The sequence below is a fragment of the Colobus angolensis genome, unplaced genomic scaffold (assembly GCF_000951035.1).
Source record: "Colobus angolensis palliatus isolate OR3802 unplaced genomic scaffold, Cang.pa_1.0 Scaffold213, whole genome shotgun sequence".
NCBI classification, from domain to species: Eukaryota; Metazoa; Chordata; class Mammalia; order Primates; family Cercopithecidae; genus Colobus; species Colobus angolensis.
Window position 1 is genome coordinate 394,842 of NW_012115300.1, and position 18,968 is coordinate 413,809.

The 18,968-nt window shown below is 40.2% G+C and overlaps 1 protein-coding gene across 3 annotated transcripts in view; it reads right to left on the reverse strand.

Moving 5' to 3' along the window:
* Window positions 1–18,968, reverse strand: part of SENP6 (SUMO1/sentrin specific peptidase 6) — a 121,105-nt gene that overhangs the window by 10,005 nt on the left and 92,132 nt on the right. For all 3 annotated transcript variants that reach the window (XM_011942935.1, XM_011942934.1, XM_011942936.1), the window contains 3 exons: window positions 12,125–12,244; window positions 10,532–10,624; window positions 4,659–5,086 (listed from right to left, as the gene is read on the reverse strand). In XM_011942935.1, coding sequence (XP_011798325.1) covers window positions 4,659–5,086; window positions 10,532–10,624; window positions 12,125–12,244 — 641 coding nt within the window. The remainder of the gene's footprint in view (window positions 1–4,658; window positions 5,087–10,531; window positions 10,625–12,124; window positions 12,245–18,968) is intronic.

Here is an 18,968-nt window from a genome sequence, read left to right on the forward strand (position 1 = left end):
ACCATGTTAGCCAGGATGGTCTCGATCTCCTGACCTCGTGATCCACCCGCCTAGGCCTCCCAAAGTGCTGGGATTACAGGCGTGAGCCACTGCGCCTGGCCACATTTTTGTATTTTTAGTAGAGATGGGGTTTTGCCATGTTGACCAGGCTGGTCTTGAACTCCTGTCCTCAAGTGATCCACCTGCCTTGGCCTCCCAAAGTGTTGGGATTACAGGCATGAGCCACCATGCCTGGCCTTATTTATTTTTTAAGAGACAGGATTTCGCTCACTCTTTTGCCCAGGTGGAGTCCAGTGATGCAATCATAACTCACTGTAACCTTAATCTCCCAGGCTCAAGCCATCCTCCTGTTTTGGCCTCCCAGAGTGCTGGGATTACAGGTGCACACCACTATGTCCAGCTGATTTTTATTTATTTTCCTTTCAAAAATTTGAAAAGCATGACTTTTAGGTATTTTAGACAGGATAAAATTAATTTTGGTTTAAGTTACTAAAAAGGTGTTAAGATATTAATAAAAACAAGATGGGATGAAAAGGAAGCAAAAAATCTGAAAAGATATATAATCCAGACTGGCTAACACAGTGAAACCCTGTCTCTACTAAAAAATACAAAAACTAGCCGGGTATGGTGGCATGCACTTGTAATCCCAGCTACTCGGGAGGCTAAGACAGAAGAATTGCTTGAACTTGGGAAACAGAGGTTGCAGTAAGCCAAGACTGCACCACTGTACTCCGACTTCAGTGATAGAGCGAGACTGTCTCAAAAAAAGAGAAAAGATATATATCTAACTGTTATGTTCAGAAGCATACTATTTAAAATAGCCAATAAACCAATAAAGCACCATGGGGCCAGATACAGTGGCCTAGCACCTGTAATAATAGCGAGCACTTCGGGAGGCTGAGGCAGGAAGATCACCTGAGTTCAGAAGGATCACCTGGGCAACATAGCGAGACCCTGTCTCTACAAACAAAATAAAATAATCATACAGGTGTAGTGGTGTGCACCTGTGGTCCCAGTTACTCAGGAAACTGAGGTGGGAGGATCACTTGAACATGGGAGGTTGAGACGACGGTGAACTGTGATTGTATCATTGTACTCTTGTATGAAAGTGAGACTCTGTCTCAAAAAACAACAAAAATCCACCACCACAACAAAAAAAGCACTATAGGCTGAGCGCAGTGGCTCACATCTGTAATCCCAACACTCTGGGAGGCTGAGATGGATGGACTGCTTGAACACAGAAGTTTGAGACCAGCCTGGGCAACATAGGGAGCCCCTGTCTCTACAGAAAATGAATTTTGCCGGGCAGGTGAAACATGCCTATAGTCCCAGCTACTTGGGGGGTTGAGTTGGGAGGATTGCTTGAGTCCAGGAGGTAGGGGCTTCAGTGAGCTGTGACTGTGCCACTGCATTCCAGCCTGGGCAACAGAGTGAGACCCTGTCTTAAGAAAAAAAAAAAGAAAAAAGAAAAAAAAGAATAACCTCTTCAATTTATCTTTTCTAAAAATCTGTATTTTTAAGTCTGTTTAAAGCTAAAACACCTGTATCTGAATAACATTTGTCCAAAATCTTCAGGCAATTCAGAATTAGTCAGTTACAGTCCAGTTACTTCTAGCAGCAAATCATTATTATCTATGTAAACTGTGGTCACATAAATATCTATCTACCTTACACAAACTAAACTACGAATGCCTTTCAAAAACAGGAGAAAAATAGCTTAAATGATGCAGTCAATTCCCTCTATAAACAAATGATCTGGAGTAAACTGAGAGGTGATGACTTGATCAGTGGTTCTCTCAATCAGTGTCAGTTCCTGAGAACTTCTCACATAATGAGACTATGTGAAGATGCTGAGCGTGATTCTAGAGTTTAAGCATACACATTTTTCATGCACCATGGCCAAGCCAACTATTTCATAAGGTGTCAAGTGAAAAAACAGCAAGTGAAAGTAGTGATTCCACACATTGTTATTTCCCTAGTTGACTGTAAAAACCTAATTTCCACTTATTTACTACAGCCTTATCTGACATAGTCAACACTTGTTGACTATATGTGAAATCGCTGTATGTGATTTTCTGTAAAACATTTGTTTCAGAGGAAGAGATAGCTGATATGGTATATACATACTAAAAACAAAACAAAAATGTACAAACTATAATTCAAAAATGAGTAACTGGGATAAACAAGTATTAAGAAGGCAAACTACATAAAACAAGTTATTTTTGGCTTTGGTCTCCATTAGGATTTTTGAGGCTATTTACTCAAATTTAACTGGATGTTACTTGACCAGAAAATTAATTTGTAGGTGAGAGCACTAGAAATCTCTGGAGTTGGTGTATATGAAGCCCTAGGCTTTTGTCCCATTGCTTTAAGTCAAGCACCTTAATTCATCTGAATTCACATTAAAGTATGTAAGATTACTGGCCAGAAAGAGACTTAAAAAAAGAGCCATACTAAAATTTAATTCACATACCATATACACCCATTTAAAGTATACAATCTAATGTTTTTTAGTATATGCACAGTCATCACAACCAATTTTTAAACCTTTTCATCATCTCAAAAAGAAACCCCATACCACTTAGCTATCACTCTCTTCCTACATTCCCACCCACCTCACCTGCCCACCCCCAAAAGCCCCAAGCAGCCACTAATCTACTCTAGATTTTCCTGCTTAGGAGATTTCTTACAAGAGCTCAACAGGTCGGGTGAGGTGGCATGCACCTGTAATCCCAGCTACTAGGGAGGCTGAGAAGACAATCGCTTGAACCCGGGAGGGGGAGGTTGCAGTGAGCCAAGATTGTGCCACTGCACTCCAGCCTGAGTGACTAAGAGAGACCCCATCTCAAAAAAAAAAAAAAAAAAAAAGCTTAACAATAGCTTTCTAACTCACTAAAATAATATAAGCTGGTGTAAGTACCAAGAGTATGTTCCATATTCACAATTTTTGATAGGTTCTTTCTGAATTCACATAATTTATTCTATGTCCTATACCAACATTTTTCCTCCAAAGAAAATTCATTAGTTCCATGAGCAAGGTGTTAGGAAAAAAAGAAGAAAAATGTAGTAGATCTATTCACAGTTTAAGAAGTTTGCAAGGCACACAATATAGCATGTTACGGGTTTTTATGGCAAGGACTATTTTACTTGTAGGTTGGAGAGGAAATTATACAATTGACTTGATATCAAATTTAAGAATTTGAACAGAAACTGGCTTTTTATTTATTTATTTACTTTTGAGACGGAGTATCACTGTTGCCCAGCCTGAAGTGCAGTAGCACAATCTCAACTCACTGCAACCTCCGCTCGCGGGTTCAAGTGATTCTCCTGCCTCAGCCTCCTGATTATAGGCACGTGCCACCATACCCAGCTAATTTTTGTATTTTTAGTAGAGATGGGGTTTTACCACGTTGGTCAGGCTGGTCTCAAACTCCTGACCTGGTGATCCACCCGCCTCGGCCATCCAAAGTGCTGGATTACAGGCGTGAGCCACCACACCTGGCCACAACTAGATTTAACAGGTTCTACAACTACGGAACTGACTCAAGGACAACAATCAATTTATTAGAGCTGAAGAGAGATTTAAACAAGCAGAGATTGGACCAGTGCTCCTCTTCCCACTGAAAACAGTGAAGGAGAGTGAGGAATGAAGAACCAAACTTTAATTGGAATGTCCACAACTGTTTTGAGGAGAAAACTTTAATTTCTGCCTTGGTCCATTTGATCTCAATTTATACACTGGTAAATTTGTCTTATACATCTAAGACTGCACAACTACTGTTAATGCTGAATACTGTAAATTTCCTATGAAATTAAATCCAAGTTCCAATAAATGGAAAATATAAACTTTGTTCTACAATTTCAAAATTGCACTCTAGGGGTGACAGAAGAAACAGAGTACAAAAAGGGCACAAGCGGATTGTTTTCTGGAGTGATGAAAAGTTCTCAATTTTTTTGTTTTTTTATTTTGAGATGGGGTTTCCCTCTGTCACCCAGGCTGGAGTGCAATGGCGCGATCTCCACTCACTGCAACTTCAACCCCCTGAGCTCAAGCGATCCTCCCTCCTCAACCTCTCAAGTAGCTGGGACCACAGATGTGCACCACATCTGGCTAAGTTTTTGTATTTTTGGTAGAGACAGGGCTTCACCATGTTGCCCAGGCTAGTTTCAAACTTCTGAGCTCAAGTGATCTGCCAATCTTGGCCCCTCAAAGGGCTGGGATTACAGGTGTGAGCCACTGTGCCCTGGTCAGGTTCTCAATTTTGATTGCAGTAGTGATTACATGACTCTATGTATACATTTATCAAAGTTCATTAAGCTACACTCATAAAATGAGTTAATGTTATTATAATTATACTTAAGTATAAATTAAAAGTAAGTTGTGTTACTATATTGTTATAAGTAAATTCTTTAAAAATTTTCTATTTTTTTTTTTGGAGATGGGGTCTCTCTATGTTGCCCAGGCTGGTCTCAAACTCCTGGCTTCAAGTGATCCTCCCACCTTGGCCTCCCAAAGTGCTGGGATTATAAGTGTGAGCCACCACACCCAGCCATTAACCTGATTTTTTTTTAAAAAAAAACAGGATCTTAATCCTGTTTATTAAAAAATCCAGATTATTCTGAATTTTTTCATTCTTTCAAAGCATTTAGATACGTACCTGTATGATGCGTGGAACTTAAACCTTCATTCTGTAGGCCATTCTCACTTTTAGTCCTATCAGCAACTTTCTGGGATGTAGATTCTCCTTTATTCAATTCTTCATTTTCACTCGCAGTATGATTTATTTTTTTCACACTATATTTTACACTGCATATGTTTCTCTTATAACGAGGGTCACTTTCTTCCTGCCCAGGATTGGAATCAGTTACAGCTATGCAATGTTTTTTGTTTAGCATCTTCTTAATTACAGGCTTGGCAGAAGAGTTTTGTGAACAACTGTCCATTTCACTGGCTGAAGAAGAAATACAACTGTCCTCTACAGTTGAACATTTCTGTATGACAGCATTTTCATGGTAATGAGGATTAGGTTCATACTTTGGTTTTTCCAAACCGGGGAAACAAACAACAGCCAAAAACCAGTGTGCACTGTAAAAAACAAATGAAATAACTAAATATGTTATTAGAAAAGTTTATTATATTTGGAGGGAAATACATATCAATTAAAATGTTTTTAAAGTTCTTGCCAATGAATTTATTAAAAATGCCTAATTCTGGCCGTGGGGTAGCTCACGCGTGTAATCCCAGCACTTTGGGAGGCTGAGACAGGTGGATCACCTGAGGTCAGGAGTTCGAGACCAGTCTGGGCAACATGGTGAAACCCTGTCTCTACTAAAAAGCTACTCAGTAGGCTGAGGCAGGAGAATCACTTGAACCCAGGAGGCAGAGGTTGCAGTAAGCTAAGATTGTGCCACTGCACGCCAGCTTGGAGGTGACAGAGCAAGACTCCATCTCAAAAAAAAAAAAAACACTTATTTTTTTAAAATTCTCAAATTAATCTTGTTTTATGTGATTATTGATTCAGTAACAGAATACAATGTCTATTCAAAAATAACACAGTTTGTATTAAAATTATGTAGCCTGTATTTACTTTTGCAAACAATCCCTGAACCTTTTCTTGTTTTTTGAATGAAAAATTCATTGCTTTTTCTGGCAAGTATGTCACTTTGCAACTTGTCATTCCCCTTTGCCTTCTCTTTATGTAAAAAGATGGAAAAAGATTAAACTATCGGCCAGGGGCGGTAGCTCACGCCTGTAATGCTAGCACTTTGGGAGGCCGAGGCAGGCGGATTGCCTGAATTCAGGACTAAATTCAGGAGTTTGAGAACAGCCTGGGCAATACGGTGAAACCGCGTCTCTACTAAAATACAAAAAATTAGCTGGGCGCGGCAGTGTGCACCTGTAGTCCCAGCTACCCGGGAGGCTGAGGCAGGAGAACTGCTTGAACCCAGGAGGCGAAGGTTGCAGTGAGCCAAGACTGTGCCACTGCACTCCACCCTGGGTGACAGAGTAAGACTCTGTCTCAAAAAAGAAAAAAAAGATTAAACTGTCTTCAGCAGTCTAATTAGGTCATATGATTTTCAACATTTTCTAAGAATTGAATATATAGTTTTGTTCTTTTTACTGTTACTGTGTGTTACTAAGATAGGAAAGGCTTAATATCAAAATACATATATAAGTAATGTTTTATCTCATGCTATATTGAAATTTAATACATTAAAAAGAAATAACATATCTAATTTAGTCCTTGTACAAAAATGTAAGTATTAGTAGACAGTTCCAGCTATCAAGTAGGTGCTTATGATACAGCTGAATTCAGGTATCAATGTTGCCAACAGTAGAGTACAGGACACAAGCAAGAAGCTGTACAGTACTGGCTAACATTCATTTTTTGCTAGACACAGGGCTCTGTTGGGATACTAGGAATAGGCTATAGATGTGAGGAAGCTTATTGGTCAAGTACAATAATGTTTGTCCTATGGTAGGGTTTTCAATAAATATTTGCTGGATGAAAAACAAATTATCTTGCCATGGATAAAAATTATTCCCCATTCTCATTTTTGCAAAAGATTAGAGTACCTAAGGTAGTACTAAGAAACAGCACTATCTATCTCTTCATCGAACAGCATCCAGTAGAAATGGCTGTCATAGGCTGGCTGGCTTCATCTTCAGTATTGTGAAGGCCAGATGGATGAACGCTTGCTTCTCTCTTGTTCTTCATTATTAATCCTTAGTACCCTATGGATTTAGATCAGGCTAACGCACTAACCTCCTCATTTCATCATTTCTAACACATAGCTAATTTTATTTTATTTATAAAGTCACATCTCAACTTCAGACATGTTGCAATGAGAAAAAAGTGTGTTTTAAAAATTTCCCGGATATGGTGGCTCACACCTGTAATCCCAACACTTTGGGAGGCTGAGGCAGGTGGATCGCTTGAGTTCAGGAGTTGGAGACTGGCCTGGGCAACGTGGCAAAACCCCGTCTCTACCAAACACAAAATATTAGCTGGGTGTGATGGCACGTGACTGTGGTCCAAGCTACTACGGTTGGGGGCTGAGGTGGGAGGATAGCTTGAGCCTGGGAGGCGGAGGTAGTAGTGAGCCAGTATGGTGCCACTGCACTCCAGTATGGGAGACAGAGTGAGACCCCATCTCAACATAAATAAAATTGATGAAATACAGTGTAATACAGTGACTCTCAACCTACTGCTGTAATAAAGCCTATCACAGTTCTTAACATTTCTTAGCTATGCCAATATGGCTAAGCTATAAATTTCCTCACCTAAAAACTAGGAAAAATCCTTTTTGGCCTAAGAAGAGAAAGCTGAATCAGACAATTACTTCCAACAATTACTTCCATTAAGCCAGGGTTTTGCTTTTATGATTCCTTTTAATAACAGCTACATTAACAGCAGGAGAGAGGCTAACACAGACTTTTGGCCAGGTGCAGTGGCTCATGCCTGTAATCCTGGTGCTATGGGAGGCTGAGGTGGGGGAATTGCTTGAGGCCAGAAGTTTGAGACCAGCCTGGGCAACATAGCTAGACCCCATCTCTAAAAAAAAAAAAAAAAAAAATTAGCTGGGCCTGTGGCACACACCTATAGTTCTAGCTACGGCAGGAGAATCGCTTGAACCTAGGAGTTGGAGCTTTCAGTGAGCTATGATCATGCCACTGCATTCCAGCCTGGGTGACAGAGTGAGACCTTGTCTGGAAAAAAAAAAAAAAAAATTAGCTGGGCCTGTGGCACACACCTATAGTTCTAGCTACTCGGGAGGCTGAGACAGGAGGATCGCTTAAGCCTAAGAGTTTGAAGCTTCAGTGAGCTATGATTGCACCACTGTACTCCAGCCTGGGCAACAGAATGAGACTCTGTCTCTAAAAAACAAAACAAAATACCCAGGCAATTTCACTTAAGATGGATTAGATCCATACATCAAATTTGTGTTCCTGGAAATTACTATAACAATTTTTAATAAAGAGCTTAGAAACTTAAGAAAAAAATCGGGCCAGGTACAGTGGCACATGCCTGTAATCCCAGCACTTTGAGAGGATAAGGCAGGTGGATTGCTTGGGCTCTGGAGTTTGAGACCAGTCTGGGCAGCATGGCAAAACCTCATCCTCTAAAAAAAAACACAAAAATTAGCCAGGTGTGGTAGCATGCACCTATAGTCCCAGCTACTCAGGAGGCTGAGGATGGAGGATCGCTTAAGCCTGGGAGGTTGAGGCCGCAGTAAACTGACATCACGCTACTACATTCCAGTCTGGGTGACACAGAGAGACCCTATCACGAGAAAAAAAAAAAAAAAGAAAAAAAAATTATTGGTACCACCAGAAAAAATAAAAACAAAACAGATGACAAATATATGGCAGCCAATCTAACATAATTAATGCATAAGTATTTGTAGCTTTATCTCTTCAAAAAAAAAAAAAAAAAAGCAAAAACAAAAACAAGCTCTCTTGATTTATAGGCTATTTTTTAATCTACAAATGGTAGAGTCCTCTTACAGAGTTCATTCTCTACCTCTCACTAAGATGACTGGAAGCACTGATAATAACTTCCATGCACAGGTATAGTGATTAAGAGGGATGTGCCTCTATCCCTAAATCTTGTGTAATCAAATTATATTTCTATTTAAAAATTTTTTTTTTTTTTGAGACGGAGTCTCGGTCTGTTGCCCGGGCTGGAGTGCAGTGGCCAGATCTCAGCTCACTGCAAGCTCCGCCTCCCGGGTTCACGCCATTCTCCTGCCTCAGCTTCCTGTGTAGCTGGGACTACAGGCGCCCACCACCTCGCCCGGCTAGTTTTTTGTATTTTTTAGTAGAGACGGGGTTTCACCATCTTAGCCAGGATAGTCTCGATCTCCTGACCTCGTGATCCGCCCGTCTCGGCCTCCCAAAGTGCTGGGATTACAGGCTTGAGCCACCGCGCCCGGCCTATTTAAAATTTTTATAATTCATTTCTGACAAATGGCTTTCCTCCCTTTCACCTAGTAAGCTGTTCACATGTTACTTTACAAGACAAATTTGTACCCAGTCAAGAAACCTCTTTTCTTTCTTTCTGAGATGGAGTCTCACTCTGCTGCCCAGGCTGGAGTGCAGAGGCATGATCTTGGCTCACTGCAACCTCTGCCTCACGGGTTCAGGCGATCCTCCTGCCTCAGCCTCCTGAGTAGCTGGGATGGCAGGCACACACCACCACGCCCAGTTAATTTTTGTATTTTCAGTAGAGACGAGGTTTCACCATGTTGGCCAAGCTGGTCTTGAATCCCTGAGCTCAAGTACTCTGCCCACCTTGGCCTCCCAAAGTGTTGGGATTATAGGCGTGAGCCACCACACCCAGCCAAAACCTAATTTTGAAGAGAATGAAGAAATCAACTAGTTTTAAATTTTACTATGATAATATGAATTTAAAAATATATAGCTCTGCCAGGAGCAGTGGCTCATGTCTATAATCCCAGCTACTTGGGAGGCTGAGGTCGGGGGACGGCTTGAGGCCAAGAGTTCAAGACCAGCCTGAGCAACACAGTGAGATACCCACCTCTACAAAAGTTAAAAAAAAAAAAAAAAAAATTGGAAGTTAGCTTGGCACAGCTAGACTTATACATAAACAATCTCATAGAATACCAACTCCAGGAAAGTATATTTTGCAACCATGATAGAATGAGACAAAGTAGGGCCATATCATAATTTGTCTAAGCAGAGAAAAATATAAGGTTACAGTTGGAAATCACAAAATAGTCAACATTCTTCTTCTTTATATAAGTGAACGCTACTTCTTTACCTAGGCAAACCACCACTACTTTAGACCCTCCCCCATTATCACCCAAGGAAAGCCCAGATTCTTTCACAGATTCTTTGAAACTCCCTTTTAATGAGAGGCTCCAGAGCTGCCCATGGTGTGTGTTATTCCTTGATGTAAGTAATAAACAAAATTTTCCGACTACAAGTGTATTTCTGGTGGTCTTTGGATCGAGGGCATAGAAAAACAACAAAAGAACAAAAAAAACTTTTAAGTCTTACTTGTAAAATAATACTATCTAGTCATTGGGAGAGAAGAATGTAAATATTTAAACACTTCCATTTACTCAGGAACTGCTTCAAGTAGTCTGCATGGTTTTTAATTGAAAAATGACATAAATCCAACCATCATTTCTCCCTTCTGGTTAAAAACAGAAGTGTATTTTAAACTTAAGATTCCAACTCCTTTATGTGACCTAATCATCTTTTTGTAAAAATAATACTTTTCTATAGGTTATTTGCTAGACAATAAGCACCATTGTTTTTTTTAAAAATAGTATTATTTGACATTAATGAATAAAATGAGATTAGAAAGGTATCTGGTCTACTGTCTGTAAAATTCAGTATCTTATATGATTCACTATGAAACTGCATTAATTCTTGTAAAACAGGCAGTACAAATATGAATATATACAAGAGATTTCAGAAAGACGTTTTAAAATGAATTCTTCACCTCATACTAATTATTTAAAAATTGCCATCATTTACATAAAGGAAATCCTTACTCACGCTTCATTAAGGGGTACAAAAATAAAATCCTTCTCAAAAATATCTACATGCCGGGTCCATGTTTTTACTCTCCCATGTCGCTTTTGCTGTATTCTGTAAGAAAGAGATAAATTATAAGCTTCTGAAATATTTCTAGTGCTCCAGCTTATATATAGTGATTTATAAATTAAGAAGATTCAGATGTAATAGCTCAAACAGTTGCATAAAATGGTTTGACAAACTGGGGAAAGAAAATAGAACTTGTTGGATTGAAACTAGGAAGACATGGGACTACCCACTGTTGAATTTGGAGAAAGATATTTTACTCCTGTTACTCCATCTGAGGGGCGGAAGTTCTAGTGCTTATCTTGCCTAGACTTCTCTTTACTATTTTTATTACTGCAGAATTGGTACTGGCAACTATATTGAGAGGTGTAGCCAAGCAAAACTTAGGGTAACTGGGGAGAAAACAGTAGGAAAAGTGAGCATTATCTGATGGTAGATGAAGCAATATAGCTATGAGCACTGGTCAAAACCAATGACTATTATCAATTCTAAGAGGCAACATTAGGAATTGCTGAAATAAGAGAAAATATTTATTATTATTTAGTATTTATTATCATGCATAGCAGCCATGAATTCAAGACATCTAAGACTAGTTTTAAATTTAAAAATCTACCAATTCTTAAGTGTATCTTCTGATCAATTACCAGCAAATTATCAGAGCTAGATGCCATCACTATATGGAGAAGAATTATAAAGAAAATAGGTGGGCATGGTGGCTCACACCTGAAATCCCAGTACTTTGGGAGGCAGAGGCGAGCAGATTCCTTGAGCCCAGGAGTTTGAAACCAGCCTGGGAAACATGGTGAAACCCTGTCTATACAAAAAATACAAAAATTAGCTGGGTGGAGTAGCATGTGTCTTAGTCCCAGCTACTTGGGAGGCTGAGGTGGAAGGATCACTTGAGAGTGGGAGGTGGAGGTTGCAGTAAGACAAGATTACACCAATGCCCTCCAGCCTAGGTGACAGAGTGAGACCCTGTCTTAAAAAAAAGAAAACAAATCAGGCCTACTATGTACAATAGTACTTCCTTAATTTGTCTGAGAAGAATCACCCAAAGAGCTTATTAAGAGTATAGATTCACAGGTTCCTTTCTATTATGGATAAACACCTAGGATAAAACAGAGTAATCTGTAGTTAGTAAGTATCTAAGTAATTTAAAAAAAAAACCTATTAGTTACATTTGGGTAACACTATTCTAGATATTTGACCTAGAACATTTATAAATTCTAGGTATTCTGAAAGTTATTAGAATGTTATGAATTATATTAATTTTGTAAACTGGTAAGAGAAGTAAATGATATTGCCTCAATATAAATAAGTTGTTAAAAAAAATTCTAAAACTAGCACAAAGTTAGTCTAAGGCAGGTGAATATGAACCCATGAAGCATGAAAATGGAACTGACTTATTTAGTGTGTTCTCTTCCTGGCTGGAGAATTTAAAAAGTAAGCAAAAGAATTGCAGAGATTTGTGTTTTCTTTCAAGTACGTGATTTTTTACTTAAATCTGAGTGACTTACATCTGTTAAATATTTTCAGAGTTTGACTTACGACAGATTAGTTGTTTCATGATTTCTCCTCTCTCTCTGATTAAGGCGTTTATAGAAAAAAGAACTGAATATATGAATTCGGTCAGCGTCTTCCTTCTTCAGTTTTTCAAGCACCAAATATCTATTTGATACAAAATAATTCAAATATAATTAATGTAACAGTTCACTTTATTTACTTATTTATTTCTTTCTATTTTTTTGAGATGGAGTCTTGCTCTGTTGCCCAGGCTGGAGTGCAGTGGTGCGATCTCAACTCACTGCAACCTCCACATTCTGGGTTTAAATGATTCTCCTGCTTCAGCTTCCCAAGTAGCTGGGATTACAGGCACACACCACCACGCCTAGCTAATTTTTGTATTTTAGTAGAGATGGGGTTTCACCATGTTGGTCAGGCTGGTCTCAAACTCCTGACCTCAAGTAATCCGCCCGCCTCAGCCTCCCAAAGTGCTGGGATTACAGGCATGAGTCATTGCGCACAGCCACAGTTCGCTTTATATTAAAAACTCTGTAAATCTTTCTTCTTTAGAACCATCAATCTCTCTTCTTTAGAACCAAGGAAGTTATTAGCAAAGTTTGATAACTATCAGATTATCTTCAGGCAATGAAAATTGCTATTGAAAATAAAACTGTAACATAAAGATTTAAAGTTTTAAAACAAGGTCACATTCTATGCAGCGAGCTGAAACTGAGACAATGCACTCCAGCCTGAGCAACAAAGTGAGACTCTGTCACACACAAAAAAACCAAAAACCTTGTTAGGCTGAGCATGGTGGCTCATGCCTGTAATGTCAGCACTTTGGGAGGCTGAGGTGGGCAGATCACCTGAGGTCGGGAGTTCGAGACCAGCCTGGCCAATATGATGAAACTCTGTCTCTACTAAAATACAAAAAATTAGCCGGGCGTGGTTGCGAGTGCCTATAATCCCAGCTACTTGGGAGACTGAGGCGGGAGAAATCACTTGAACCTGTGAGGCAGAGGTTGCAGTGAGCCAAAATCACGCCACTACACTCTAGCCTGGGCATGACAGAGCAAGACTTGGTCTCAAAAAAATAAAAATAAACTTTAAAAAACCAAGGACACACTCTAAATCTTGAGTAACGCATATGTCCCCACATTATTCATAATGGCCCAAAAGCATAAGAAAAATGCTCACTGACAAATGGAAAAATAAAGTGTTACATTTATACAATGAAATATTTGAAATAGAAAAGAAGTGCTAATACATATGATATCATAGAAAATCCTTGAAAACATGCTAACTGAAAGAATCTACTCATAAAAACCACATATTTTATGGTTCTATTTATACAAAATGTCCAGAATACAACAAGCCAGAGATAGAGAAAAGACTGACAGTTGCATAGGGCTACAGGAGGGATTGGAAGAAAACAGAGATTGCTAATGGGTACTAGGCTTCTTTACGGAGCAATGAAACACACTGAATTGTATACTTTAAATGGGTGAATTGTATGTTATATGTATTATATCTGAATAAAGGTGTTATTATGTATTATTTCATTTTAAACAGTTCAGTTAATAAACCATGAAGAACCAGCAGCATAGTATTTTTTATGAAAATAGAAAATAAAGAGAAAGAACTTGTACACTGGTGAAGTGGTAACAATGACTCTGTAAAGTGATCTTCCATTGGCTCTAATTTTTTTTGAGTTAAGAGTTTCCCTCTTGTTGCCTAGGTAGGCTGCAGTGGAATGGCACGATCTCGGCTCACCACAACCTCCACCTCCCGGGTTCAAACAATTCTCTTGCCTCAGCCTCCTGAGTAGCTGAGATTACACGCATGCACCACCATGCCAGGCTAATTTTGTATTTTTAGTAGAGATGGGGTTTCTCCATATTGGTCAGGTTGGTCTTGAACTCCCGACCTCAAGTGATCCACCTGCCTTGGCCTCCCAAGGTGCTGGGATTACAGGTATGAGCCACTGCACCTGGCCTGGTTCTAATTTTTTATTGCCTTAGTTATTTTTTTATACATCTATATCAAAACAAATAACAATAGTCACAAAGAGAAATTATGATATATTAAATGTATGTATTTATTTATTTATTTATTTTTTTGAGACGGAGTCTCGCTCTGCCGCCCGGGCTGGAGTGCAGTGGCTGGATCTCAGCTCACTGCAAGCTCCGCCTCCCGGGTTCATGCCATTCTCCTGCCTCAGCCTCCGGAGTAGCTGGGACTACAGGCGCCCGCCACCACGCCCGGCTAGTTTTTTTGTATTTTTTTTAGTAGAGACGGGGTTTCACCATGTTAGCCAGGATGGTCTCGATCTCCTGACCTCGTGATCCGCCCGTCTCGGCCTCCCAAAGTGCTGGGATTACAGGCTTGAGCCACCGCGCCCGGCCTATTAAATTTATTTATGATCCAAACTTTCTCATAGGACTTATGCCAGTTCAAGCTTATGACCACATTAATATTATGAAAATGAGGACAGTCTGAAAGCCTTGTGAAATCTTATACAGAAAGAGTAATGCTTAAAACATCTGACCCCCAGAGGGCACGTTCTTGAGACCTGTTACTTTCATTACTAATATGTAAAAATTCCATAGCTCAAGTTTTAATGAAAAGGACATAATTTAAAAGATTCTTGCTTTCAGGCAACTCAGTGTGCCCCTAAAGAAGATAATACAAGACAGTGAATCAGATCAAGACATAGTTTATATCAATTGCTGAATTCTACAATCTTCAAAATACACCATGTAGAGAAATAGCTATCAGTCCAGGGACTACACTGTAATGAGTGAACCATGAGACTTTTGCTGGCCTAAACTATAATGGCTACTTTGGGGTTTTTTTTTCCCCCAGACCAAGTCTCACTCTGTCCCCCAGGCTGGAGTGCAGTGGCACAATCTTGGCTCACTGCAATCTCCGCCTCCAGAATCAAGTGATTTTCCTGCCTCAGCCTCCTGAGCAGCTAGGACTACAGGCACCTGCAACCACATCCAGCTAATTTCTGTATTTATTTTAGTAGAGGTCGGGTTTTACCATGTTGGCCAGGTTGGTCTTGAACTCTGTCCCTCAAATGACCCTCCCACCCTGGCCTCCCAAAGTGCTGGGATTTTAGGCATGAGCCACTATGCCTGGCCTACAATGGCTGTTTTACAAAACCGAATTGAATAAAGGGATAGTCACCTTAAAAAAAGGAAATGTATTTGTGATTTAAGAAAACTGAGCTGGGCATGGTGGCTCACTGCAGCCTCCATCTCCTGGGCTGAAGCCGTCCTCCTCCCTCTGCCTCCAGAGTAGCTGGGAGTACAGGCATACTCTACCACACCCAGCTAACTTTTGCTTTTCTTTTTTTGGGTAAACATGGGGTTTCGCCATGTTGCCCAGGCTGATCTTGAACTTCTGGGCTCAGATGGTCTGCTAGCCTTGGCGTTCCAAGTGCTAGGATTACAGTTTTTTTTTTGTTGTTGTTGTTGTTGTTGTTTTTTTTGGCGGGGAAAGGGAGGGAGGAAAAGCCACAGTGCCAGGTGCGAAAGAGGAGTGGGATGCGGGGAGGGTGGGGGGCGAGGGATGCGGGGCTCAGGCACCAGTCTGGGAAGCCTCCAGGATTACAGATTTGAGCCACCACGTCCAGCCTGTGTCTTTATTTATTTCTTTGAGATAAAGTCTCACTCTCTTACCTAGGCTGGAGTGCAGTGGCAAGGTCATAGCTCACTGCAACCTCAAACTCCTGGGCTGAAATGATCCCTCACTTCACTCTCCTGAGTAGCTGGGACCACAGGCCTACACTACTATGGCCCAACTCATTTTTTTTTTTTTGGTATGTTTTTGTAGAGACAAGGGTCTTGCTATATTGCCCAATATAGTCTCGAACTCCTCGCCTGAAGCAATCCTCCAGCATCGGCCTCTGAAAGTACCAGGATTATAGGTGAGTCACTACACCTGGCCTAATTTATGCTTTTAAAGTAACTAGTTTCGTCTTTCTGATATGCACCTATAAGATTTCTGTGACTACAGTTCTAGATTTTTTAAGTGTACATGTGTTAACTACTGTTAACTTTAAAAGAATAATCATGTCTCTTATTTTAGAATTAAAGGGAAAACCCAAGCTCACTACAAAAACTTACGGGAGGCTGGGCGCAGTGGCTCACACCTGTAATCCCAGAACTTTGGGAGGCCGAGGCACGTGGATCACCTGAGGTCGGGAGTTCAAGACCAGTCTGACCAACATGGAGAAACCCCATCTCTACTAAAAATACAAAATTAGCCAGGTGTGGAAGCGCATGTCTGTAATCCCAGCTACTCAGGAGGCTGAGGCAGGAGAATAGCTTGAACCCGGGAGGCGGACGTTGCAGTAAGCTGAGATCATGCCACTCCACTCCAGCCTGGACAACAAGAGTGAAACTCCATCTCAAAAACAAAACACAATTAACAAAAAAAAAACCTTATGGGAATTTCTTCCATTTGGATGCACTGATTTCTCTAAATGCATACATCATTTAAATATTGAATGCTGGTGAAGCTGTTTAGTTGTTATTTCATAAAATGGAAAATCTAACAATATCAGAACTCCTTTAACTATTAGATGAAGTTATAAGAACAGTGATTTAGGCTGGGCATGGTGCTGGAAGGATCCTTTGAGACCAGCCTGGGCAACATAGAGAGATAGGGAAGACCCTATCTCTCTAAGAAAATTTAAAAAATTAGCAGAGTGTGGTAGCTCGCACATGTAGTCCCAGCTACTTGAGAGGCTGAGGCAGGAGGATCATTTGAGCCAGGGAGGTCCAGGCTTCAGTGAGCCATGATTGTATCACTGCTCTCCAATCTGAACGACAAAGTAAGAATATGTCTTTGGAAAAAAAAAAAAATTAGCTGGGCATGGTAATCGCCTATAATTCCAGCACTTTGGAGGCCAAGGTGGGAGGGCCAAGGTGGGAGGATCGCTTGAGCCCAGAAATTTGAGACCACCCTGCCTCTATTTAAAAAAAAAATTAGGCTGAGCACAGTGGCTCATGACTGTAATCCCAGCACTTTGGGAGGCTGATGGGGGCGGAATCTCTTGAGGACAGGAGTTAGAGACCAGCATGGCCAACAGGGTGAAACTCCGTCTCTACGAAAAATATAAAAATGAGCCAGGCATGGTGGTGGTGGGCTCTGTAATCTCAGCTACTCAGGCTGGGTACTGAACCTGGGAGACGAAGGTAAGAGGTTGTAATGAGATAAGATTGTGTACTGCACTCTAGCCTGAGTGACAGTGTAAGACTCCATCCCAAACAACCAAAAAAACAGGCTGGGCGCAGTGGCTCAGGCCTGTAACCCAAGACTTTAAGAGGCTGAGGCAGGTGGATCACTTGAGGTCAGGAGTTTGAGACCAGCCTGGCCAACATGGCAAAACCCCTGTCTAGGTCCTTTATTATTTGGTATCTCCCTCAGAGAAGGCAGACCTCATAGATATCATAAGTTTACTATATGAAATTTGTTTTAATGTGTAACTGTAAAATTTTAAAGGGGTTTGCTGAAAATATAAAGTCAGTGTGATAAACATTAAAGCTCTACTATAGTGTAGATTAAGTATGAAATATGCTAAAATGTAAGCAAAATACAGGAGTTCAACTTAAGATTTTACATTGAGCAATATGCTTTCAAAAACACAAAACCATTTTAAATATAAAGACTTAAATAGCCTAAAAGTAAAGGAGTGAAGGGATATATGACATATGACATGTAAATGCAAAGCAAAAGAAGGTGAAGTAGCTATATTCATTTTGAACAAAGTAGACAAGGACAAGGAAGATTATCAAAGATAATGAGGGACATTATATAATGATATAGAGGTGAATTCTCCAACACATAAATGTGTATGTGACTACCAAGGAGCTTCAAAATACGTGGCAAAAATCGATACAACTTTGAAATAAGTAGACAAATTCATAATTATAGTTGGAGATTTCAACAACCCTTTCTCAATAACTGATAGAACAAGTAAGCAGAAAATAAGTAAGTATGAAGATGAGCTGAAAAAGTAATATCAACCAACTTCACATAATTGACATTCACAGAACATTCCATCCAACAACAAAAACATTCATCTATACATTCACTTCAGGCTATTCAGTAGCTTGGTTTGTATTCAGGTAGTATACATTAGGACTGATAGATAGTATTTTTTTAAATTGTGGTAAAAACATAAAATTTGGCCAGGCACAGTGGCTCACACCTGTAATCCCAGCACTTTGGGAGACCAAGGTGGGCAGATCACGAGGTCAGGACCTTAAATGACCTGATGGAGCTGAAAACCATTGCACGAGAACTCCATGACGCATGCACAAGCTTCAATAGCCAATTTGATCAAGTGGAAGAAAGGGTATCAGTGACTGAAGATCAAATTAATGAAATAAAGCGAGAAGACAAGGTTAGAGAAAAAAGAGTAGAAAGAAACGAACAAAGCCTCCAAGAAATATGAGACTATGTGAAAAATCTACGTTTGACTGGCGTACCTGAAAGTGATGTGAAGAATGGAACCAAGTTGGAAAACACTCTTCAGGATATTATCCAGGAGAACTTCCCCAACTTAGCAAGGCAGGCCAACATTCAAATTCAGGAAATGCAGAGACCACCACAAAGATATTCTTCGAGAAGAGCAACCCCAAGACACATAATTGTCAGATGCCCCAAGCTTGACATGAAGGAAGAAGTGTTAAGGGCAGCCAGAGAGAAAGGTCGAGGTACCCACAAAGGGAAACCCATCAGACTAACAGTGGATATCTCAGCAGAAACCCTACAAGCCAGAAGAAGAGTGGGGGCCAATATTCAACATTCTTTTTTTTTTTTGAGACGGAGTCTTGCTCTGTCACCCGGGCTGGAGTGCAGTGGCCGGATCTCA